At 37.2% G+C, this 24,041-nt stretch overlaps 3 protein-coding genes, 1 long non-coding RNA gene and 1 pseudogene across 7 annotated transcripts in view; 3 read left to right on the top strand and 2 right to left on the bottom strand.

The window, feature by feature from the left end:
• LOC111486912 (putative leucine-rich repeat-containing protein DDB_G0290503) lies at positions 1 to 10,494 on the top strand. 3 transcript variants are annotated; one of them, XM_023134079.1, is made up of 12 exons: positions 1 to 324; positions 671 to 876; positions 2,587 to 2,689; positions 3,948 to 4,148; positions 4,248 to 4,370; positions 4,490 to 4,527; positions 4,602 to 4,731; positions 4,904 to 9,040; positions 9,120 to 9,275; positions 9,401 to 9,499; positions 9,573 to 9,715; positions 9,809 to 10,494. In XM_023134079.1, exons 3-12 carry the CDS (start codon positions 2,612 to 2,614, stop codon positions 10,095 to 10,097), a joined length of 5,394 nt encoding a protein of 1,797 aa, XP_022989847.1. In that variant the 5' UTR covers positions 1 to 324; positions 671 to 876; positions 2,587 to 2,611; the 3' UTR covers positions 10,098 to 10,494. The 3 variants fall into 3 exon arrangements, with proteins under 3 accessions (XP_022989847.1, XP_022989846.1, XP_022989848.1); XM_023134078.1 differs by having other exon boundaries at positions 618 to 876; XM_023134080.1 differs by lacking the exon at positions 671 to 876.
• A 3,770-nt stretch (positions 10,495 to 14,264) lies between these two features.
• On the bottom strand, positions 14,265 to 15,931 carry LOC111487372. Of its 2 annotated transcripts, XM_023134750.1 has the most exons (3): positions 15,725 to 15,931; positions 14,505 to 15,088; positions 14,265 to 14,341 (listed from the first exon to the last, which is right to left on the bottom strand). In XM_023134750.1, the coding sequence occupies exon 2, from the start codon at positions 15,085 to 15,087 to the stop codon at positions 14,536 to 14,538; it is 552 nt and encodes a 183-aa protein (XP_022990518.1). In that variant the 5' UTR covers position 15,088; positions 15,725 to 15,931; the 3' UTR covers positions 14,265 to 14,341; positions 14,505 to 14,535. The 2 variants fall into 2 exon arrangements, with proteins under 2 accessions (XP_022990518.1, XP_022990519.1); XM_023134751.1 differs by having other exon boundaries at positions 14,505 to 15,931.
• A 512-nt stretch (positions 15,932 to 16,443) lies between these two features.
• On the bottom strand, positions 16,444 to 18,416 carry LOC111487688 (60S ribosomal protein L30-like). The gene is made up of 6 exons (XM_023135185.1): positions 18,324 to 18,416; positions 18,173 to 18,221; positions 17,978 to 18,083; positions 17,750 to 17,851; positions 16,978 to 17,046; positions 16,444 to 16,724 (listed from the first exon to the last, which is right to left on the bottom strand). Exons 2-6 carry the CDS (start codon positions 18,191 to 18,193, stop codon positions 16,684 to 16,686), a joined length of 339 nt encoding a protein of 112 aa, XP_022990953.1. The 5' UTR covers positions 18,194 to 18,221; positions 18,324 to 18,416; the 3' UTR covers positions 16,444 to 16,683.
• A 395-nt stretch (positions 18,417 to 18,811) lies between these two features.
• LOC111487434 lies at positions 18,812 to 22,911 on the top strand (annotated as a pseudogene).
• A 318-nt stretch (positions 22,912 to 23,229) lies between these two features.
• The window catches only part of LOC111487436, a 3,307-nt gene continuing 2,495 nt past the window's right edge, over positions 23,230 to 24,041 (top strand). Inside the window, exon 1 of the long non-coding RNA XR_002719071.1 lies at positions 23,230 to 23,293. This is a non-coding gene — a long non-coding RNA (uncharacterized LOC111487436). The remainder of the gene's footprint in view (positions 23,294 to 24,041) is intronic.

The raw sequence follows: 24,041 nt of genomic DNA, 5'->3' as shown, positions 1-24,041 counted from the left end.
GGCTTTTGGCGGGTTCCTGAAGTTGATTTGTGAGCTGAAATCTCAGCTCCATTTCACCTTATTAATGCCTTTTAAATCCATATTTCCGTTCTTTTTACCGCTCCTCTGCGCCACCACCTCCTCCGCCATCGCCGCCGCCTTCACTCCTTCCTCCACTATCCTTCTCTCCCAATCCCGACCAACAAACACTGAGAGCCCACTCCAAGCGTACCACTCAATTTCTTCATCTTCTCCGTTTTCTCTTGCTTCTTTGCGGGATTTTCAGTAAAGATTCCATGCTCTTTCTTCCAACCGAAGCACCTGCAGATCCGCAGCTTAATCAAGGTACTCACCTACATTTGCTTGCTAACCCCAATTAATTTAATATTCCAAGTGTTCTAATAATGTTAATCAATCAGTTTTTAATCTTATTCGTGTCGACTTTTACTGGCGTGGTGATATCACTGTTCTGTTTACTTTCCTGCTCTTGGCGTTTTCTCCACTGTGTAATTTTCTAATTATTCGTTTTGGATTTTTTTTTGCCATTTGGGTCTTCCTCTTTCTGGTGGGTTTTTGATGTTTAAATTCTTTCTCTTGTGTTACTTACACTTCATTTTCCTTTTTTCTTGTTTCTCCAGATTTGGTTGGACAGATTGTTTGGGATTCTGATTTTTCCCACTGTTACTGTCAGTCTTCTTGTTCTGGGATTCAGTGCACGAACGGCATTTTTTTGAATGGGGCTGTTTTCTAGATCACGGCTTTGTCCGTTTGCGTGTGTGGATTTTGTTTAGGTCATTGCTGTTTCCAGTGCCCGGATCCGGGGGTTTTCTACTGGATGGTTTGAATTTTGTCTGTAAAATTTGGCGTTTCTGACAAGTTTGTGTCTCATCCAAGAAGGTGCGTTTAAGAATTCTCATATGTTTCTGAATTGTTTTTCTGTTCTTCTTCTCCTTGCTCTTATGCTGTTTTCTTCTTCTTGTTTTCCCTTTTGTTTCCCTTATTGTTTTAGAAAGAATGTGTTATCTGGGTTCAAGATGCTTAAGCTGAATCTCCAGCATTTCATGGTTTGCTCTCTTCGTCGAATTTTGATTTTAAAGTTCGGATGTTCTATTTTTTGTGTGCTTGTTATTCCCTAACCCAATGATGTTCAGTTGTCATCTAATTTCTTTCACTGTTCTTCTTAATGGTACTGGTCTGACCTTCTGATGTGATCTACAAACAGCCCGTGACTGTAAATTTGAATTTCTAGTCTAGGTAGAGTCTGCCTGCTGGAATTGTTCACCGAAAGATGCGGTTTCGTCTAATATGGATTTGGAATTTTATCAGTACAGCCATGCTTTGGTTATGTGCATTTTGATCGTTACTGATTGTAATTTTCATTAAACAAAGAAAGTATTGTAGTATTGACTTGGTCTGTTGTTCAGCATTGCCTAATTTCTTGTGTGTCCTCTGCATGTACTTCCAAACTCTTGCGGAATGTGTAACAACCTAAGCCCACCGCTAGGAGATATTGTCCTCTTTAGATTTTCCCTTACTCAAGGTTTTTAAAATGCGTTTTCTAGGGAGAGGCTTCCACACCCTTATAAAGAATGCTTCGCTCTCCTCCCCAATCGATGTGGGATCTCACAATCTAGGTCCCGACAATGATGTGGGACCCCCCAATCCACCTCCCTTTGGAGTCCAATGTCCTGACATTGCTTGCACATTCTAGGCCCCGACATTGCTTGCACACCGCCTTGTGTCCACTCCCCTTCAGGTTCGTCTCCTCGTTGGCACATCACCCGATGTTTGGCTCTAATACCATTTGTAACAACCCATGCCCACCGCTAGCAGATATTGTCCTCTTTGGCCTTTCCCTTTTGGGCTTCCCCTCAAGGATTTTAAAATGCGCCTGCTAGGGAAAGGTTTTCACACCCTTATAAATAATGTTTTGTTCTCCTCCCCAACCGATGTGGGATCTCACAGAATGCCCTTTTGTTTCATGACTTTAATGTTTTCCCAAGTTGGTTCTTTATATATTTCCTAGTTCGATTACCCAGTACTAGCATATACTACTTCATGCTCTCCCATTTTCCTATTTTCCAGCTGAGAAAAGGGATTCATTATCCTTTCATTGTGATACTTAAAAGTTGCTATGATATTGTGGTCAAGGGGAAGGTCTAAGGTTGAATTCGTAACTTAAGTTGTATTTGTATCAGTCAACTCTATAAGATTTCACTTTTACTTGCTGTTTCCTTTTTGCTCAACTGCTAAAGTTTTATGTATAATCTGACAAGCCCTGATATGATTGTGGTGATGGAAAACTAATTTATTGCCTACATTATTGGCTATATCTTAGGCTTTTGACAGCTTATCCAATGAGTTGTGCTGCCTTACTGTTGAAGTTTAAATTGTCACTTCCCTTCCCCATGTTCGGATTGTTAAATATTGCTGCTTGAAAGTGGTTAATGGTTCGAGCCTTTTTTCATTCATTGAGATTCTTCCTCATGTATTTATTTCCAAAAGGCTGTTTTTGAAGAGAAATATGGGGCCACTTTCCTCGTCAGTTTACAGAAAATCATACTTAAGAATAAGACGAAGCTGTTGTTTAAATGAAATTTTGTGCAGTGGATGATTGCGATATTGCATAAAAATGTCGAGGAATGCTAAATGGAAGCTTGAGAAGACAAGAGTAAAGGTGGTCTTCAGGCTTCAATTTCATGCCACGCATGTAAGTCAGCTTACTTCATTACCAGATTCTTCCATATTTACTTTTATTTCCTTTCTATGTACTTTCTAGGTGTCTCATTTGGAAACATGCTTCCAATGCTTTCCTTTTGATATTGTGTTCATATCACAACGAACATATTGTTCATTTATAGACCAACATATAGAATGTATATAATAGCTGAAGCTCACTGCTAGAAGATATTGTTCTCTTTGGGCTTTTCCTTTTAGGCTTCCCCTCAAGGTTTTTAAAACGCGTCTATTAGGGAGAAGTTTCCACACCCGTATAAGAAACGTTTCGTTTCTATCTCCAACCGATGTGGGATCTCACAATTCATTCTCCTTGGGGGCCAACGTCCTCGCTGGCACACCACTCGGTGTCTGGCATTGATACCTTTTGTAACGACCCGACTTTCCGCACATGCGCTGGTTGGAGTCGTCACTTAGCAATCAAACATTTATAATTTAAGATACATGCAAACATGCTAAATATAATTTACTAAAAAATCATGCTCGGGGTGCCCTTTCTAAATAATTTAAAAACATGCAATTTAACCAAATAGTTTCACAATAAAGTAATTAAAGAAAATGACGCCGGGCGGTGTGCTAGTGAGGATGTTGGGTGCCCAAAGGGGGTGGATTGTGAGATCTCACATCGGTTGGAGAGGAGAACGAAGCATTCCTTATAAGAGTGTTGAAACCTCTTCCTAGTAGACGTGTTTTAAAACCATGAGGTTGATGGTGGTTCGTAACGGGTCAAAGCAGACAATATCTTTTAGTGGTAAGGTTAGGCTGTTACAATATAAAAGAACTAGAAAAAGGGTAGCCATCATAATATGGGTGCTTAGTGGGAGGATTCTAATATTGGATTCAATCATGCGTATGAGCTAAATCTTCAGGAACTCCTCAGTCCTTGTAGAGTGGGCATGACTGAGTAAAGTTGTGTTATATGGTAAGAATAGAAAAACACAAAAGACAACATGTTTTCTGGCATGTGATGATTGGATTGTTGTTCATTGTCTTATTTGGTTTGAATGCCTGGATTTCTAGTATGATTCCCAAGTCATTGAAGCTTAAACTCTTACATCTGAATTGTTCCTCTTTCCTTTCCTTCCTTCATTGGCCGTTTTCAGTTGTCAACAGACTCGTTAGTATTACAGTATAACACTTTATTTTGACATAAAATACTGCCTACGATACCGAATGCAACCAATTGTATCATTTAGCAGCGACTGAATCTTGTTCTCTCCTGCTCGATCCAGATTCCGCAATTTGGATGGGACAAACTATTTATATCTTTTATTCCTGCTGATTCTGGAAAGGCAACAGCAAAGACGACTAAAGCAAATGTGAAAAATGGAGCCTGCAAATGGGCTGATCCTATCTATGAAACAGCTAGGCTTCTTCAAGACACTAGAACAAAGAAATATGATGATAAGCTCTATAAACTTGTGGTGACCATGGTAGTATTTCTATTAATGCTTAATTTTCTTGTTCCTCGATTGTTTTTTAACTTCTTGTTTGCTCTGACTTCTTTTTGGACCGAATCCCAACAATAATAGGGCTCGTCTCGTTCGAGCATCCTTGGGGAAGCTGACATCAATCTTGCGGATTATGCTGATGCATTGAAGCCTTCAGCTGTTGCCCTGCCTCTTAATGGGTGTGAATCAGGAACTATATTACATGTAAGAATTTTTAAAGGCTTGGCGTTCCTAACATATAGCTCAAAGCTCTTATCAATATCGTTCAATCATATTTGTTATAATTTGACTGTAACATATCGTTCATTCATATTCAATGGCAGGTTACTGTACAGCTTCTTACTTCTAAAACTGGTTTCAGGTACTACTTAAAATGAAACTTTCATAATCTATCCTATTTTCATGCTATTAACATTTATTACTCATTATCTTTAGGGAGTTTGAGCAGCAAAGGGAGCTTAGGGAGAGGGGGCTCCCGACGTTCTCCGATCAAAATAGTCATGGTGAATCTCCTAGCGGAAAAGTGTCACTATCCGATGATTCAGTGAATAATCATTCAAATAAGGTTTTCTTATCAATTGTTATACTACTCCAATTTAGCCAATTAGAAAATCTTTGTGTACTCCTTTAGCTTTGGCTTGCTCTTTTAGTATATTCAGATTTCAGTGAAATTGTTCTGCTACTAAAAAACATTTCTCCCTGTGCTTCCCATCCCACTTCCACCTTGGCTGAAATAGGTCAATGCAAGAATTAGGTCCAAAGAAGTATATAGCGAACTCCCCTTACTCGAAGACGAGGTTGGGCGAAAAGAAGAGTATGCAGATTCAGCAACCGGTTTCGATGGCTCGTCCAATACTTCAGAAAGTCTATATGCTGAGAAACATGAAATTGACAGCATAAAGAGCACAGTATCTGGTGATCTAGGTGCCATTTCCACTGGCCAAAGTCCTGGGTCAGAGAAAGGAGACCAGGGTGATCATCAATATTCAGTGCATGGATCCAATAAATGGGCTCATAACTGGGGTTCTGACTATGCTGCTGATGGTGAACTGGCTGCTGTATATAAAGAAAACCATAGACTTAGAGAAAGCTTGGAAGTCGCCAAGTCCTCGATTGTTGAGTTGAAGCTAGAGGTAAGCACTCTGCAAAATCATGTCGATGATATGGATGTCGAAACACAAAAATTTGCTTGGAAGCTTGCTTCTGAGACTTCTTCAGGTAAAGAACTGACAGAAGAAGTTTCAGTATTGAAATCCGAGTGTTTAAACCTTAAAAACGAGCTTGAGCGATTACAAAATTTGCAATCAAGTCTTTCAGAATCTAGAAAAGAAACTATGGAGAGTGACCAGGATAAATTATGCCAAAAGTTAGAGCCAAAATGGTTAAAGGCGCTCTTAACAATGGAGGAAAAGATTAGAGATATACTAAATAAGGCTCACTTTGGATGTCAAGACAGAGACGTTCGGTTTCTTCTGGCCGACTTGGAGGCCTTGCTCTGCTTTCTACAAGATTTCAGAGAACGAACGGAACAGGAAATTTCATGTGTCAAAGCAAACCAAAATGAGATCAGAAAGTTAAACTCACCGATATTGGCATCGGGAACTGGGTTCGATTCAGACATTTACCACACTGATAGCATGCTTCATTGTCTTATACCGGGTCTGGTGTCGTACGAGCCCAATTCTATAGATGCCTTCAGTTCAATGAAAGGGAAAATTTTTGAACTTCTAAGGGAGTTGGACGAGTCAAAAGCGAAACAGGAAAGCCTTGCACAGAAAATGGACCAAATGGAATGCTATTATGAAGCTTTTATCCATGAACTTGAGGAAAATCAGAGACAGATTATTGGAGAGCTGCAGAATCTCAGAAATGAGCATGCAACATGTATATATACTATCACGGCTTCTAAGGATGAAATAGAAGCCCTGCATCATGAAATGAATAACCATTTAATGAAGTTTGCTGAAGACAAGAAGAGCTCAGATTTCATCAATAAGGAGCTTGAAAGGAGGGCTTTTAGTGCTGAGACCGCTCTCAAAAGGGCACGCTTAAATTACTCAATTGCCGTGAATCAGCTACAGAAGGACCTTGATCTACTATCCGTCCAGGTGACGTCCATGTATGAAACTAATGAGAACCTCATTAAGCATGCACTTACTGGTTCTTCACTTCCAAGTAGTCGAGAATACTGTGAAATAGGTTCGAATCCGAAAGTTGAATTGGAGGAATTTTCTACGGGAAAACTCTTGCAGTGTCGGAATCATGATGCAGGGGTAAAGAAATGTCATTTTACGGGCGGTATTTTCTCTGAAGACTTGAAAAGGTCTCTCTACTTGCAGGAAGGGCTGTATCAAAAGGTTGAAGATGAAGTCTTTGAAGTGCATTTAGTAAACATACATCTGGATATATTTTCAAAGACGCTGCAAGAAACTTTGCTCGAAGCGAGTATTGGTTTTCGACTTATGAAAGAGAGAATGAATGAGATTAGTCAGCAGCTGGAACTATCAACCAAGTCCAAGGAATTATTGTTTCTTGAACTGCAAGCTTCTTTGGAAGAGATTGATTCTCTGAATAAATATAAAACTGCGGTCGTTGCAAAATTCAACGAAATGGAATCGAAGACTGAAATCTTAGAAGAAAATTTATCGAATGTTACTCTTGAAAATTCCTTGCGGGCCAAGAAAATGGCAGAATGTGAGGCCTTGATGACAGAATATAGAACTTTTGAGAAAAAGTATCAGACTTGTCATATGGAGAAGTTAGAGCTGGAAAATTTAATGATGGAGAAAAGCCTTGAAAACGAAAAACTTCGTAATGAGATTTCTTCTTTGCACGAAGAATTCAAAGCTCGTAGAGTTGAATTCGACAACCTCGTTTCAGTGAAGGAGGATCTGCATAATACTGTTGATTTTGCGCACGACAAGTTGAGTAACATATTGGCTTCCTGTGACAAAAACTATAACAATCTCTTTACCTTAGGTGATTCTGCTCATGATGATTTGGATTCAAAGAGCTTAGCAGGCGTGGTTTTGCAGTTCGAAAATCTCCATCTTGATGCATGCAAGAAAGTTCTTCAGCTAATGAACGAGAACGAGCATCTAATGGAAGAAAGAGATATAGCAGCATCAGAGAATCTAATTATGAAAGAGAATTTTGAACGTGTAAGACAAGACACGGTCAACCGATTGGATAAGGCGAATGAGCTAGTGCAGAAGTTTCATATAGCAATGGAGACTGTTTCTGAAAACATTAATAGCAGTGAAGCTGGAGATAAATTTACCCAGCAGCATAAAGAACTTATGTCTGTTCTCGATCATGTCGAGGATGAACTCGAACAACTGACTTCTAAAAACAATGGGCTTGAAAATGAAATTATGGCTCTGAGAGTGGTAAATGCAGAACTTGGAAATTGTAAGTTTACGATTGAGCTCTTAGCCAAGGAGAAAAACGCTCTAGTTGAGTCATTACATGAAAAAGTAGAGGAATCAATGAAGCTTAAATTAGAGTTGGATCGTTCAAAAGATAATTCTGAATCAGAGAAAAGTTTGAGAAATAGTTTGGAGAAAAGAATTAAAGATCTCGATGATCATTTTGAGAAAACGAAGGCGGAAGTTGGAAGTCTCAAGCGATTGGTATCGAAGCTCGAGTCGGAGAAATCAAGACTCAACGAAGATTTACTACGGTCCGAGGAACTTCTTAAGCGCTTCGATCAAGAAAACTCTTCCTCGGTTTGTTTGGAAAGTGAATTATGTGAAATGCATGAATTTTCAATAGCTGCAGATGTTAGCCTAGTTTTCACAAGATCTCAGTATCAGAACCATCTTGAAAATCTTGTTCAGAAACTTGTGTTATCAGAAACCGAGTTAGAAGCTTTTGCTTCGGAAAACAAAACGCTTCTTGATGCAAACAAAAAAGTGACGATTCAGTCCGAGGAATTACGAAACCGGACTAAAATTTTGGAGGTTGCAGCTGATGCTGATAGAACTCATCATGCTCAAGAGATTGAAAAACTGGGGAAAAAGTTGAAGACTTGTGAAACTGAAATTCATGATTTGTTGCTTTGTAAGGAAGAACTGGAAGTAAGTTTGTTGGTTGTCCGATCAAAATTGGACGAACAGCACGCTCATATAATCATGCTCGAAGGTATGAACGACGAGATGGTAATCTTGCAAAATAAGTGTAATGATCTAACCCAGAGGCTTTCTGAACAAATCTTGAGAACAGAAGAATTCAAGAACTTGACTACTCACTTGAAGGACCTAAAAGACAAGGCCGACACAGAATGTCGACAACTTCGTGAAAAGAAAGAGAACGAAGGGACATCGAATTCTGTGCAAGAGTCTCTTAGAATTGCATTCATCAAAGAGCAATATGAAACGAAGTTGCAGGAATTGAAGCACCAGCTCTCTGTGTCTAAGAAACACACTGAAGAAATGCTATGGAAGTTGCAAGACGCAATCGATGAAGTCGAAAATAGGAAAAGAACTGAAGTTTCTCACATAAAACGAAACGAAGAGCTCGGAAATAAGATCCTGGAGCTGGAAGATAACTTGAACGCAGCTGTTTCCGAAAAGCGGGAAATAACGAAGGCGTATGATTTGGTGAAGGCTGAAAAAGAATGCTGTTCTATTAGCCTTGAATGCTGCAAGGAAGAAAAACAAGAGCTTGAAGATTGTTTGAAGAAATGTAATGATGATAAACTAAAATTTTCAATGGAACTGAACCTAATGAAAGATTTACTGGAGAGTTACAAAATGTCCTCAGACCAAGAAAATGCAGCTCCTTGTGAAGAAGTGGAATGCACAAGATCGGTTTCAGCTGATGAGACCGATAATTCACAAGCTTTTTTCAATGGTCGAGGGCGACCCGAGCAGGTATATGATGTCATTGTCTAATTTGGCTTACTTTGCTTGGTTTGCTGAGAAAAGTATCGCATTTTCGTGTCAATGGCAGGGTGTTCGGATGTTGAGAAGTGTCGACGGACTCCAAGATAGCTCTCCTGGCAATCAAGGTGGCTCACTGCATGATGAGACAAAGCATTTAGCTCTGGTAAATGATAACTTCAGAGCTCAAAACTTGAAATTTAGCATGGATCACCTAAATGAAGAGGTTAGTAAGCTGTATTGGAGAAAGAAAGTTTGGGTTTCGTTTTTTGATTTATCGTATCGTTTAACAGCTTGCCAAACATGTTCGATTTAAATGTCATTATAGTCATCTCGTTTTCTTGCTTGCAGTTGGAAAGATTGAAAAACGAAAACTCGCTTGTGCCTGATGATCATACTTCTGAGTCAGATTTTCCTGGGTTAGAATGTCAACTGATGCAGTTACATAAGGTAATCCATAATTAGTATTTACCAATTTTCAACGTGTACATCGACGTGCTGACACTTCGGTTCGTTTGTTCAGGTGAACGAAGAACTAGGAAGCATATTCCCTCTGTTCAAGGAGTTTTCTAGCAGTGGCAATGCTTTAGAACGGGTACTAGCTTTGGAGATCGAGCTTGCTGAAGCGTTGCGAGCTAAAAAGAAACCGAGCCTACATTTTCAGAGGTACATCACATAGTACGAGCATGGCCAATTTGATTCTTATTAGCATTTTTCTACTCTTGATGTTTTCAACAAAATTTTTGGTTTGTGGTTCAGTTCTTTCTTGAAGCAACACGGCGAAGAAGAAGCGATATTCCGAAGCTTTCGAGACATCAATGAGTTAATCAAAGACATGTTAGATCTAAAGGGAAAGTACACAACTGTCGAGACTGAGCTGAGAGAGATGCATGACCGTTACTCCCAATTAAGCCTTCAGTTTGCAGAGGTTGAAGGGGAGAGACAGAAGCTCATGATGACTGTCAAGAACGTCCGAGCATCCAGGAAGCTTCTAAATGCCAATAATCGACTCTCATGGTCGTCCCGAGAGGATCATCCTCCTTCGTAGCTTCTTGGCTTCCTAAGGTGGTCTCTATCGTGTCTTTCATAGGTTGTTGAAATCACGTTCCAGTTCGAATATCACACCAAGGGCTCCATCTTCGGGTTCGAGCATGATATGACCAAGGATATTGATAGTCAAGGGAGCGAGGCGGTACGAGTTTAGAGTCGAGTGAGCTGCACAAGTGAAAATGCAACAGTTTTGTGTAAATAAGAAGAAAGCTTCTGCACGTATTCATTCACCAGTTGGTAGAGCATTATGAAGTATAGGATGTTCTGTTTCTATTTCCATGTAATTTTTTTCTGTACAGTAAATGAAGAAATACCTTCTTCAATGGCTACAGGACACTTAACTCTCCAAATATTATGAAGAGATAGCAATGAAACCACGTCCATTCTCAATCAAAGCTTCTAATATGGTGGGCCTGGCCCATATATGGGAACTAAACAACGGGCTACTAAACTGCCTTCAAACTTCACTTCCTTTGTGGGCTTATTGGGCTTTGGAAAACCGCAGCAAGACTGTTTTCGTAGGCTTCTTAGGCCCAAAGACTCAACATATATTTTAAAAAATGAAATGAAATAGAATATACATTTAGAAGCCATTATTAATTCGGAGGTCCCACTAACTCATGTTCACCATCCCATGCAAAGCTTCAAACAGTGTCATTTTAACCGTTATAGATGCTTGAAAGTTGTATGCGAACTCTATCAGATGTAGATGTGTTGTGTATGCAAACTCTATCCGATGACAATTATAGTTGCCTGAAAATTGTTGTTGTACGCGAACTCTATCATATGTGTGTTATAGTTGCCTGAAAAATTCTACCGAGGATGTTGCAGCTTAGAATCTCAGCTCCCAATAAAATCCAAATTTGCATGCACCTAACTTATCTACTAAAATTTAGTTTAGTATATCTTCTAAAATTTGGTTCTAACGTTCTGTCTAACCATCTTCGGGTGGAAGGAAGGTGTGTTCCTTGTAACGGCCCATATCCACCACTAGTAGATATTGTCTTTCTTTGGACTTTTCCTTTTCAGACTTCCCCTCACAGCTTTGTCGGCTAGGGGAAGGATTCCACACCCTTATATAAATGGTGGTGGTTTATTCTCCTCCCCAACCAATGTGGGACATCACAATCTACCTCCCTTTGGGACCAGCGTCCTCACTGACACTCTTTCCTTCCTTTAATCGATGTCGGACCGCCCCCAAATCCACCCCTTTGGGGTTCAGCGTCCTTAACGACACACCACCTCGTGTCTACCCCCTTCGAGGAACAACGAGAAGGTTAGCATATCGTCCGATGTCTGGCTCTGATACTATTTGTAACCGCCCAAATTTACCGCTAGCAGATATTGTCCTTCGGGCTCCCCCTCAAGGCTTTAAAAAGCATTTGCTAGATAAAGATTTTCACACTCTTATAAATGTTGTTTGTTCTCCTCCCAGCCAAGGTGGAACATCACATTTTCTCCAATTTTTTTTTTATTTATTAAAAAAAAGTATAAACCTTTAAATGTACAATTTCAATTTTTTTAAAATATAATTTTTTATTATAAAATATAAAGCATTCTAATAAATTCACTAATAATATATTATAAGAAAAATTATATAATAAATAGGATAAAATATAATTTAAGTTAGTTTTGTTTCTGATTGTATATACATTAAAAAAAAAAAAAAACTAAATATATATATATACATAAAACATGTGTGTATTAGTAATAAACTTAATTCCACTTATAAAATGAATTGAAGAAATTTTGGAGTAATCAAAGACAATTTCTAATTCCACTTAATTTCTTAAAAAAATTGGTAGAATCTTAAAAAGAAATATGTATGGCGATATATTTCTATTTGTTCAACTGAAAATTAAAAGAAGAAGAAGAAGAAGAAGAAGGGGCGACGAGAAAAACTTACAAAAATCTGCAGACATATCAATGGAGGACTAAAATCGAAACGCTAAATCTCTTTGATGTTTCCAATTGCAACCACTCACCATCTACAAAACTCACATAACCGTACCCATCGAACGAAGAGGAGCCGAACCGAAATGTCCATGGACGACGTGTCGTTCTCCTAAATTCCCATTTACACCACAAAACGGTCCCCGATCGCAAACCATTCTGCCTCCGCCTCCGCCGAACGGAAAACTCTTAAAAGCATATTCAGGATCGTCGCCTTCTTCGCATTCATCCGATTCTTTGATCTTCTCTTCTTCTTCGGCATCTTCGATGAATTGAAGATCCTGATCATCCTCATCCTCTGTACCGACGCCAGCGACATTCGCCGGAACGAGATTGAGAATTAAACGGCCATTTTCACGGTGCGATTCCAAGGATTGATGATGCCTCACTCTCTCCAGATTCAAAATCAACCTTCCATCGATGCAATTTCTCGTTAAAATCCACGGCGGCCGAATTCGACGCCCTGCCAGTGCTTCTAGAAAAGGAATCGGCGGTGGAAACTCCTTTTTCGACAAATCACGACGATTGACGCGATTATTAGAATAATCGGAATCAGAGCGAGTTACTTTCTCTTCGATTTCTCCGGCATTCGAAGTCAAGCAAACTCCGCTCTCAGTTCCGATCAAATCGTCCATTAAAAAATTAAAAGATCTGATGGAATTACAAAAAGAAGAAGAAGAATTAGTCGACAATTTTGACCTGATAATGCCGACTCCAACACCGCGAATGACTCGTTCTTCCTTTCCTTTTCCTTCTTCCGAAGAAATTAGGGCTTTGAGTCCAGAAATCGAGGATCGTACAGTTTCGATAACTGGACATTGATTCTGATTTTGCATGGGGAACCGAAAACTCGTTGCGCAGAGCAGGAAGCCTAAGAAAGACGAAACGATTACCTTAACCTCTGAAAAAAAGTTGCGTTCGCCAGAGAAATACCCCATGGCGGATTTCTTCACTGTTTTATTGCAGAGAGGGTTTTCTTTTGCTCTCCCAAACCCTAGCCATGGTGGCCCAGGGAATGAAATGAATATATTTTTCTTTATTTTACCAGACTTTTATTATTTTTATTATTATTATTATTATTAATTATAATTAATATTTTAAAAATAATTAAACCGAATGGGAACGGAACGGATGTGGCCCTCCGTTCATTAATTAACCTGCAATACATCTGTTCAATTAAATTCTTTACTAAATTTTTAACCAATAAAACATATTTAAATCCCGTTTTAATTAACTAATTTATTTTCGTTTTTATTTTGTTTTCCTTTTATCTTAAATATCTGTCTTACAAAACTAATCAACTTTTATTTTAATTAAATACGAGTTTATGAGGGAGTGAGACTAAGAATTTGGTTGGTTTTAGGGACCTAGGGCTTATGTGGCAATTCGTGTTATACACGTTGGATGCTGATCTGTCAAATTTTCCACCACTATTTTCATTAACTTCTCTTTTTTCTCTCAGAATGAAACAGAAACAGCCGTGTGATCTGATAACTTTAATAATAATTTATTAATTATTAAAAATATTATTGAATTTTTGTTTGCTTTTTCTGCAGATGTTTCTGGTACGACAGCTTTGATGCTGTCGTTTTCCTCTTCACGGTTCAGACTTCATTCGTCTGCCATTTGGATTTCATAATTATTGTTTTTTACTCTGAAAACAATTTAAGAAATAATGAATTCAATAATTTCATTACCATGTAAACTCGTGTTTAATAATATTCAAGTACTATAAAAATTAAAAAAAAAAAATTACATTTGTAACATAAAATAAATATGAATTTTCTCAAATAATTAAAAAAAAATAAACTAACAATTCTACCAAATTAGAGTAATTTATGCCACCAAATTTGCAAAAATATAAGACAAAGCTATACAAAATTATCAATTAAAATAGTAAGGTTAAAGTAATCAAAGTGACTAAAATATTGCATAATCAAAAGTTGCTCTAGCCTCAGATGAATGAACCGCCGGGAGTCCGTATGAGAGTTGATTTAACTGCTCTAACTATGGCGGAATATTTTCAAGATGTTAATGAACAAGACGTACTTCTATTTATCGACAATATCTTCCGTTTCGTTTAAGTGGGATCCAAAGTATCTGCATTACTAGGTAGAAACTGAATGAGTAGAATGCCTTCGACAGTGGATTATCAACCGACTCTTAGTACCAAAATGGGTTCCTTACCAGAAAGAGTTACTTCAATCAAGAAAGGGTCCAATCTCAAATATTTGAATATTAGTCTAATTAATGTTTTCATAATCATATAATATCATCTAAAAATTAAATGTTCAAACATTAGTCTAATAATTTTTTTATTATTAATCCAACTAGAAAATCAAATTATTCGAATAATAAGTAAAAATTTGAATTCTAAACTTTATTTCTCTCTCTAATTTTATGGATATGTGGCGTTATTAGGAGATAAATATAATATAGAGAAAAAAGAAATGACACGTGCACACGTACGATGCGATTCCACGCTATAAGCCGTTGCTGTTACTGACATCTTTCCCTAAGCGTCGTACAGTACTCAAAGCTCCCTGCGGGCACTGACACCCCGAACACAGACGACTCTGCATCACTGCATCACTGCCCTCCGCCGCCGCCGCACACTCCTCTCCTCTACCGCCGTCCTCATCCCCTATTTCCACGTTCGACTCATCGTAGCCCTGGTCGTCGAAGGCCACCAGCTGCAGCATCAGACGGCCGTCGGATCTGTGGGCACGGAAGAATTCATAGTGTCTCAATCTCTCATCCGTCAGAATCAGCCGCCCGTCGTCGGTGTAGCGTCGTTTCAACACCCATGGCATTTGGGAAGCCAGATTCTCAGTTCGAACCAGCAATTGAATCGGCGGTGGATATTCGTTGTGATCTTTCCTCTCCATTCCCAACATTTTGTTATCTCTCTTACAATTCTCCCCGGAGATGTCCGCCGCCGTGTGATTCTCCCTCAAATCAACACAACTCTCCATTCCGATGTAATCATCAATGTCGAAATCTCTGGAGTCCGGAGAAAGGCTCTTGCTCTGCATGCTGGTTGTTCAATAAACAGAGTTTTACACAGAGGTATTGCATTTTATAAAGAGAAGGGCATGCGTTTTTTATTCAGAAACCGATCCCTTCAAAAGATTTAAATTCGAGTGAATTGAATTGTGGAATTGAAGATTCTTGAACCTAATTTTTCAACATTTGGAAGCATACGCGGGCGACAAAATTGCACCACGTATTTGCTTGAATGTCACACACAGAATACAACTCAGCCGTCGCCACATTCATAACGCTTCATGACACACCATTTATTAAGTAATAAATTTCCATGTGGATCCCGAAATTCATCCTCCATTGAAGGAGGAGACGGGGAAGTTGAAGCAAATTGTCCTGGTTTTGTTCGAAGGATAAGATTGGATTTGAAGTCGGCGATTGTTTATGTTAAAAACTGATCGCAGAAAAAGACGAAACGGCGAATGGAGAAGACGAAAGGGTTTTTCCGTTTTTTTTTTTGTAAAGAAATCGAATCTTGACGATGATTATTGGATTATGTTAGTCAAAGTCGAAGGAGTTAATCGAGGGATGAAAAAGAATTAGATAAACTCTTGAATCAATCGATACAAGTCCAGAGCGATTACTCTAACAATCGAAAACAAAGTTAAAATGAAAGGAGAAACTTACAGAAGGGAGAGGATGGAGGTCTGTTATCAATGGCGGCAATGGAGACCTTCGTGAACTACGAAGTAGCGTTTGATCTTCCACTGTTCTTCACCCTCTCTCTCTCCCTCTGTGGTGGAATTGGAATGGAAGATGAAATGGCGACCGTTCTCCCCCGGTGGTTAACGAGGAAGCAATCGCTGTGAAATCAGTTATTTATTTATTTATTTATTTATTTAATATTATCATTATTTTACAAAGATGAATTTGTAGAATTTCTAATCTTAAAAACCCCAATCTAATAATATCTATAAAATTCTATTTAAAGAAAGCGTAATTTACTATAAATTATTTTAACTATATCAATTTATAACACTTCTAACATTCACAAATAAATCAATTTAGATTCTGAGACACAGACAAATTTAATAAATAAGAAGCCATATTCAAGTCTTAAACCCAAAAATATTTGAGATTTAATATAAATGTAAAATCTTCAAAATAACAATATATTAATGTATAGTTTCAATCTATATAACATTAATATTTAAACAACTTTAAGAAATGATGATAATAATTTATCATATCATTCAGATTCGAAGAAGATAAATGATTACAAATTAGATTTGAATAGTGGAATAGTTGAATAAAGCTTGCAAAACCAAAAAAAATATTCATATTTTCAATTAGGTAATCCTGTAAATGAAAAGGGTGTTCCATTGTTAATGCAAAAGGCAAGGAGATTTGGAGTTTATAATTGTCTGGGAATAAATAGATTAAAACTAATTGAACATTCTAATCAACCATGTCAATTAAACAAAACCTCGAAGTCAATGACAAAATCTGGCCATCAATATAAAAGATTTAAGTGCAGAAATTAAGAAAGGCTATTCTAAGGACATTGAAAAAGATGCAATTCTACCGTTTACTGAAGAGAAAAGGTGGTACCACATTGAATACATCGTTCTAAATGATGGGTATCATCACTGCTCACTGGGAAGCGATTTGATAATATCAGAATCACCTAACAACGAATTCAAAATCAGGTGAGTTATAGATGTTCTATTTTTCGTTAAAGCTTGCAAAATATTATGCTTTAAGTTCTGAACTTCACTTGAAAGTAGAAGTAATATTAACCCATAAAGTAAATGGAAAAAGGAAAGGACTATATCAAGTTTTTAAGCTAAAATAAAGTGTTCTATGCAAACATCACGAATTAGAACAAGATGTTCGAAAGATCATGAAAATTCATAAACCAAAAAACAAACATGAAATACCTGGGTCAATAATGCTTAGGCAGGATACACGGAAATACTTGCCACAAGCAGTTCCAAGATCAACATTGCCTAAAAATGTAACCAAATATAGAAAATATGTAAGACAGAAGAAACAAAACATACAAAATCACAAATAATCGCATATGAACATGCAAACAAGGTATAGAGCATACACCCCTTATTTTCTAAGAAAATTTTGAATTACAGATGTATGAGATATAGATTAAATGAAAATTTAAACTAGATCTCCTAGATCAATTTTTTGAGTCAGAACAAACTACTACCAATGGAAGCAACCCATATAGCTTTATACTAAATATCGTAGAGGATGCTAGTTGCAAATTAATAAAAGAAAAGTATAAGAACATCACCTGTGTTACAATTACTTCAATAAAGATTCTAGTTAGGATGGATTAAACGCTTAATGTCTATTCATTTTGGTCTTAAAAATGCCATTATAAGCACTCTTAGAGATAGTTTGAACAAATTTGAAGTGCTTAAAAATGATTTTCGGGGTTAAACAAGAGTTCTCAAGCCCACGGAAGGTCAGCACCTCCCTAATTGATCAAATTACTCATTTATACCTCTAATACGGAATTGATAGTGCTTAGTTTACTGACAAATTTTCTTTTTCTAAGAACAGAGATTAGTTATATCCCATATATCTGAAATCCAGCATACGAGGCTTCGAATATCATAAGTCAGAAAACGCTGCCTACAACTTGAACATATAAACAACAAACTAACAAAGCGGAGTCTGCACTACACTTACTTCCGTTGTAGTGGTGAACCCCAACTTTAGCAAGCATTGCGTAGTACTCAATCTCGGATTTACGCAGGGGCGGGCAGTTGTTCGATAGAATAATAAGCTTCCCTGTATTATCACAGATCGAAACGCAGAACAGTGTCAAAAGTTGACAAATAAAACCTAAATTTGAATCAAACACCAAATGTTAATAACAATAAGATCTATCAGAAAAGAAGAACAACGTATGAAGACCTTTGGAGCTGCGGATAGTGCGAATGACGGTTTTGTACCCCAGCGTGTACTTGCCGCTCTTCATCACAAGGGCAAGCCTGTTGTTAATACTCTCATGAGTCTTCTTCTGCAATTGCAATACCACAGATCATCGAAACTAATATCCCTAAATTAATTGGAGGAGCAGCATTCGTGGAGAGTTCAAGTAATACTTACAGTCTTCTTCGCCGGCGCCATTATCGCTTCTCAAAAGGTGTACAAAATTCTTAAAGGAAAGAAGAAACAGAAAGAATCAGAGATGAAAACAATCAAGACCTTCGAATATTAAGGAAAAATCTCCCGAATCACAGTTTGAATCATCCCTTACCCTGTGCTGAAGCTTTTCCACGACAAGGAGTGGCGCGACTGCAAAGAGGAGACTCAATTGTTAGGGTTTATCGTTTTAGAGTCTTAGCACGTCAATAGAACCGGGCTTCTTCCGTGGCCTGATTGGAATATTAATGGGCCTTATTTTAATAATGGGCCAACCTTTTCCCAGCCCAGCCCACTCAACTGCTGATTTTTATTTGATAAAAATTTATAATAATTTAGCTCATAATATTTTTTACAATAAAAATTAAGTAAATAAAATAAAATTTTAAATATTAAATTTGTAAAATCTCATTAAATCTTAATAATATTTTTTACAATAAAAATTAATAAATAAATTTTAAATATTAAATTTGTAATGTTTTATAATTATCTATAAAAATTAATTGAAGCTAAAAAAATATTCAATAAATTTCTAAATTTGTAAATTTAAAATATGTCTCATATGAACATAATATAGTCGCATTTATTACAAGGAAACGCGCACCGTACGCACAAACAGCGCATTATAACACTCTTCACAGTCTCACCCAATTTGCTTTATCGTCGTCACCATTCATGATTCACGCTTCAATCTCTACTCCGTTTGCAGAAGGCTCGGTTCCTTGCCTTTTCCCCAAACCAAATCCGGACGCTCTCTCGCCGTTGCAGAAGTTCATTCTTACGAAATCTGATCTTCATCTTCAATTTCCATGGCGAATTTCTTGGTAGTTTTGCTCTTTGTAGCTTGTTTCTTGGTGGACAGTTCTGTTGCGCTTAGGCTCTCGTCGAGGCTCGTTCATCGATTCTCCGATGAGGCAAAAGCGCTTTGGAAGTCCAGGAACGGTAATGCGTCTGGAAAATATTGGCCGAGGAGGAATAGCTTGAAGTATTTTGAAACGCTCAAGGATTATGACTTGAAGAGGCGGAGACTGAAGATCGGATCGAAGTACGAGGTGATTTTTCCTTCTGAAGGAAACGAGGTCGTGTTCTTTGGGAACGAATTTGATTGGTTAGTATGCTTGAGCTTAACTGTTCCAGGACGTGATCGCTTTATAGACTAGCTAACTTCTAAGTTCTACCAATTGTGTAGTTTTCTTTACTTTCACAGCAACGATAATGTTTAATTTTATCAGCATTTCCTTCACCATTAAAAATTTGAAGCAGCATGGAGGGAGTAATTTCTTTACCTTGTTTGTTAGAGCGATTAAAGAATTCAGTGGAACTAGTTGTCCAGGTTACATTACACATGGATTGATATAGGAACACCGAGTGTTTCGTTTCTCGTTGCATTGGATGCTGGAAGTGATCTGCTCTGGGTTCCGTGTGATTGCATTCAATGTGCTCCCTTGTCTGCAAGTCATTATAGCTCACTGGTATGACTGCAATCACCTACCTATATTTCTTCATTTCTTTAATGCTTCTTTTAACATATTCCAAGTCGTATTTGGGATGTGAGCTGCTGAACTAGTTCATGAACTGGATAACTAGTCTCCTTTTCCTCCAAATTCAATTAAGAAGTTAAATTACTGTGCAAGATTCCTAATCATTGAATCATAAAAGATTGAGGCTTACTGATGTGGATATCGAAACATTCACATGTTCCGTATCCTTCAAAGTTGAAACCTATCATTAGTCTGTTGTAAAGCGACAATCTCTCTTTCTATCAGTTAAATTTGCCAAATAACTTGTGAAATGTTACTTCTAAAGAGAGATCTGTATTCCAAATCCTTCCACTCAGATATATCATTAACGGAGGAAAAGAAAAAAGAACAAAAAGACAAACTAATGTAAATCAAAAGTAAGCTCTTATCTAAATCTATACTGATAATTAAATGGACACCAAATATATATATACGATCGTTTTCTATTAATTACCTGTTTCTTTTATGTTCCAATTTATCTTAGTATGTCTCAATACTTGTCTAGTAGTTTACTAAGAACTGTGGCAGGTTTTTCAGTTAATTTCACCAATGTTGTCTATGATGCAGGATAGGGATCTGAGTGCGTACAATCCAGCTTTATCAAACACCAGCCAGTACCTTTCCTGCAGTCATCAATTATGTGCTTGGAGCACAACTTGCAAAAGTCCTGATGATCCCTGCACTTATAAAAGAGATTATTACACAGATAATACATCAACTTCTGGATTTATGATTGAAGATAAATTGCATTTGGCATCTTTCAGCAAACATGGTACACAACGTCTTTTGCAGGCCTCAGTTGTATTAGGGTGGGCTCTTACTGCGTTACGTACTTTGATGCTTTTCTTTGATGTTTTCTTCTACTTTTACAATGTTGAAGTTGAGATATTGGAATGCCACCTGAATCTTTGCTTGTGATCTCCCCCTCTCCCTCTTGATGCAGCTGTGGTAGGAAACAGAGTGGTTACTATTTGGATGGGGCTGCTCCTGATGGTGTTATGGGGTTGGGTCCTGGAAATATTTCAGTGCCAACCTTATTGGCAAAAGCAGGATTGGTTAGAAATACATTCTCGCTTTGTTTTGATAATAATGGTTCTGGGAGAATCCTCTTTGGGGACAATGGTCCTGCCACCCAGCAAACAACACAATTTTTGCCATTATTTGGTGAATTGTATGTGATCTAACAACTAAATTATTAGCTAAGCCAATTCTAACCTTTATTTTCTCTTTAAGTTATCTATTATCACCAACACCATTAAGCCATCCATTCCTTGTCTCAGTGATGCCTATTTTGTTGAGGTGGAGTCCTTTTGTGTTGGGAGTTCCTGTCTGGAGAAAAGTGGATTCCACGCATTGGTTGACAGTGGCTCGTCTTTTACATATCTTCCTACAGAAATCTATAAAAAGATAGTCTTTGAGGTGATACTGGAATATAATGATGTGTGATATTTCAATTTTGTTTGGCCTAAAGTCTCGAATTACTTAATGCAGTTTGACAAACAAGTAAAATTAAATGCTACCAGGATAATTCTCCAAGAATTTCCCTGGAATTACTGCTATAATTCCAGGTAGGTGCTTGAAAAAGGTAAAATAAATATTGTATTTTCCTCATTTTTTAAGGGTTGACAGACAGTTCTTTTATTGTGGAACAGTTTTCTGGAGTCCTCTTATATTCCTAGTATGAAACTCGTGTTTCCTCTGAATCAAAGCTTTATACATGATCCTGTGTATACCCTCCCTGACAGCCAAGTAAGTTAGACATCCTGCTCTTTCTTCCCGAGTAATTTTACCCAAATGATTATTCCCAGTGGGCCCTTAGAAATATTGATTTGTTTCCTCAATTTGTTTGTTTGGGATTGGGCAAGCTAGAAATGTTTTTTAACACAGTTTGAGGACACAAAGTCATGTTTGGGCAAGTGCTGAAATATTTGCTCCCTTCTCTGGCTTTTCTTTTATTGTTATGGATGGAGGCTATTGCATTCAAAATACCCCTTTTATAGAATGTCAACAACAACTTGACTTTAAAGGACGTCATATCCTTTTGCCTCAGTGGCTATGATTGATCTGTTTTGGTTGAAGTATGAATTTTATAAAATTTAATGTGCAGGGATATAAACTGTTTTGTTTAACCTTAGAAGAGACAGATGATGATTACGGTGTAATTGGACGTAAGTAGGACTTTTAATTCTGTCGTTGTATATGCTACTTTTTCAATGATTTTTTATAATATAGTTTCTTTTCTTCTCCTACCACACGATTACACGTAGGAGCTTGGATTCGTAAATGCATTTAATGATAAAATTATGATACCTTCTTCCCTTTGTGCTACAGAAAACTTGATGGTGGGTTACCGGCTGGTTTTTGACAGAGAAAATCTTCAATTGGGTTGGTCCAAGTCCAAATGTAAGCATGTTTTCATTATTATTTACACACTGAATTTTCTTCTAACAGTGTGCAGTAGCTGCTCTTCCATCACTCGAAAGATTATCTGGAAGAAAGAGTTTGGTTGAGGCAAAAATGAAATCTTGCTTTTTGAATTTTCTCAGCAACTTCTGATTTCAAGGACATCACCAATGACCTTGACATCGTGAAGTAGCTTTCACTCGCACATTAAACATTTCATATTCAATTCTTCCTGTGTCGAGATTTAAGTTCCTGTGCATTGCTTATATACTTCTGGCCTTTTTATTTATTTATTTAAATCAGCATGGAAAAAGAACTTATATTGAGGCTTGAGCATGATTCAATTCCCTTTTCTTCATTCGACATTTATCAGTGTATAAAATTGCAGGCCTAGATACCAACCATGGCGAAGCAGACCATGCCAAACCACCTTCAAATGACGGATCACCAACTGCATTACCAACCGATGGACATCTAAGCCCTCCAAAAAGGCAAGAAATTGCACCCACTGCTGCTAGGGCGTTTTCCAAATCGTCCCTAACTGCACCCCATTTTTCTCTCTTCAGCTACTGTTGTTTGAGGTTTTTCTTGTTGCTTTTTGAGTTTGTTGAGTCCATGCTGTAAATATTGCCTTTTCCGACTGGCATTTCAATTACTTAATAATTTATCCCTTCCTGTAAGTTGCTGTATCATATAGGAAAAAATAAGTTACATTTTTTTACTGGGATATGAGTATTATATAGACGTCTCTTTCAATTCAAGCATCAGTGCAAGAGCCAATTCTACGTGTAGATTATTTGTAAACTCTATCATCCCTTATTTATTTTTTATTTTTTGAAGTGGCATGCTCAAACATGTTAACAAATTACCAAGGTTCTTCTGAATATGTTAGGAAAGTTTTAAGTTTTATGTTTGTCCAGAATTTCAGCACAGGCACAAAAGAAAGTGAACTTGTTGGATGGCAGCTGACCAAGTCCACTACCTCTCCTACTAATTGCTATGCTGCTGTATAATGAGACAGGCATTTAGCTCCTCTATTTGTGTTATTTACTGCTGAAATTTCTTCAGAGATCTCTTTGAAAGTGATGAAAACTATCTGACAGGTTCAATCAACTGGAGATGGGAACCTTTTTTGGATAACATGAAAATGTTTAGTACGCAGGTACTTGCTCTTTTTTCTTCGCACCATGTCTTTCATCTTTTATTCAAGAATTATTTGAATTCTTATTGAAATAAAAATAAAATTAAAACTACTTCGCATTTCCAAAACAAAACTAAAATTTGAATACACGTTTATGAAGTAGATCACAGAACAAATAAGCTCACGTGTGAAAACTAAAAATCAAATAGTTATCAAAATGAACCCTAGTTTTGATTATAAGATTCACTTGTTGATTATTTCATAATAACCCCTAGTTAAGTTTAGTGTAATGATAATAACTTGGTAGTGATTACGTAGTAGTTACTTTAAAACTGATTTGGTGGCTGTCGCTATGTTGGTTGTTTCATAGCTACCACCATAGTTAGGAAAGTTTTTATTGAGTATTTTAAATATTTAGGTGAGTGCAAATTTATGGCATCAGAGTAGACTAGAGATACCAATAATGGAGCAACTCTAATCCTTATGTTTTCTTTATTTAGAAAACACTTTATTTTGAGTTATTTATGTGATTTAATTGATAGTAGAAAACTCTTAGAAATTAAAATGATAATGTTGGTGCTTATTGAAAATTGCATTATTGAATTATTTAGTTAAATTACAAGCATTCTAAAAATCGATGATTTTACTTTGCTATCTATGGGTATTCTTTCATTTGTTTTTAAATTACAAAACAATTTATTACAAGACAATTTATAAGCTAAGCTTAGGCCAGTACGTTTACAAAAAAAAAAAAAAAAAAAAAAAAAAA

The sequence above is a fragment of the Cucurbita maxima genome, unplaced genomic scaffold, assembly GCF_002738345.1.
Source record: "Cucurbita maxima cultivar Rimu unplaced genomic scaffold, Cmax_1.0 Cma_Scf00012, whole genome shotgun sequence".
NCBI lineage: Eukaryota > Viridiplantae > Streptophyta > Magnoliopsida > Cucurbitales > Cucurbitaceae > Cucurbita > Cucurbita maxima.
Note: the sequence above shows the minus strand (reverse complement) of the source record. Positions and strands in the feature narration are given on the sequence as shown.

Excerpts from the sequence above, each read along its gene's own strand:
- LOC111486912 (XM_023134080.1), top strand. The coding sequence starts at position 2,612 with ATGTCGAGGAATGCTAAATGGAAGCTTGAGAAGACAAGAGTAAAGGTG. Across the intron at positions 4,732-4,903 it reads TGAATAATCATTCAAATAAG|GTCAATGCAAGAATTAGGTC; the intron begins GTTTTCTTATCA and ends TGGCTGAAATAG. Across the intron at positions 9,500-9,572 it reads AACTGATGCAGTTACATAAG|GTGAACGAAGAACTAGGAAG; the intron begins GTAATCCATAAT and ends TCGTTTGTTCAG.
- LOC111487688 (XM_023135185.1), bottom strand. The coding sequence starts at position 18,193 with ATGGCGCCGGCGAAGAAGACT. Across the intron at positions 18,084-18,172 it reads TGGCGCCGGCGAAGAAGACT|AAGAAGACTCATGAGAGTAT; the intron begins GTAAGTATTACT and ends TTGCAATTGCAG. Across the intron at positions 16,725-16,977 it reads CCTAAGCATTATTGACCCAG|GTGATTCTGATATTATCAAA; the intron begins GTATTTCATGTT and ends ATTCGTTGTTAG.
- LOC111487372 (XM_023134751.1), bottom strand. The coding sequence starts at position 15,087 with ATGCAGAGCAAGAGCCTTTCTCCGGACTCCAGAGATTTCGACATTGAT.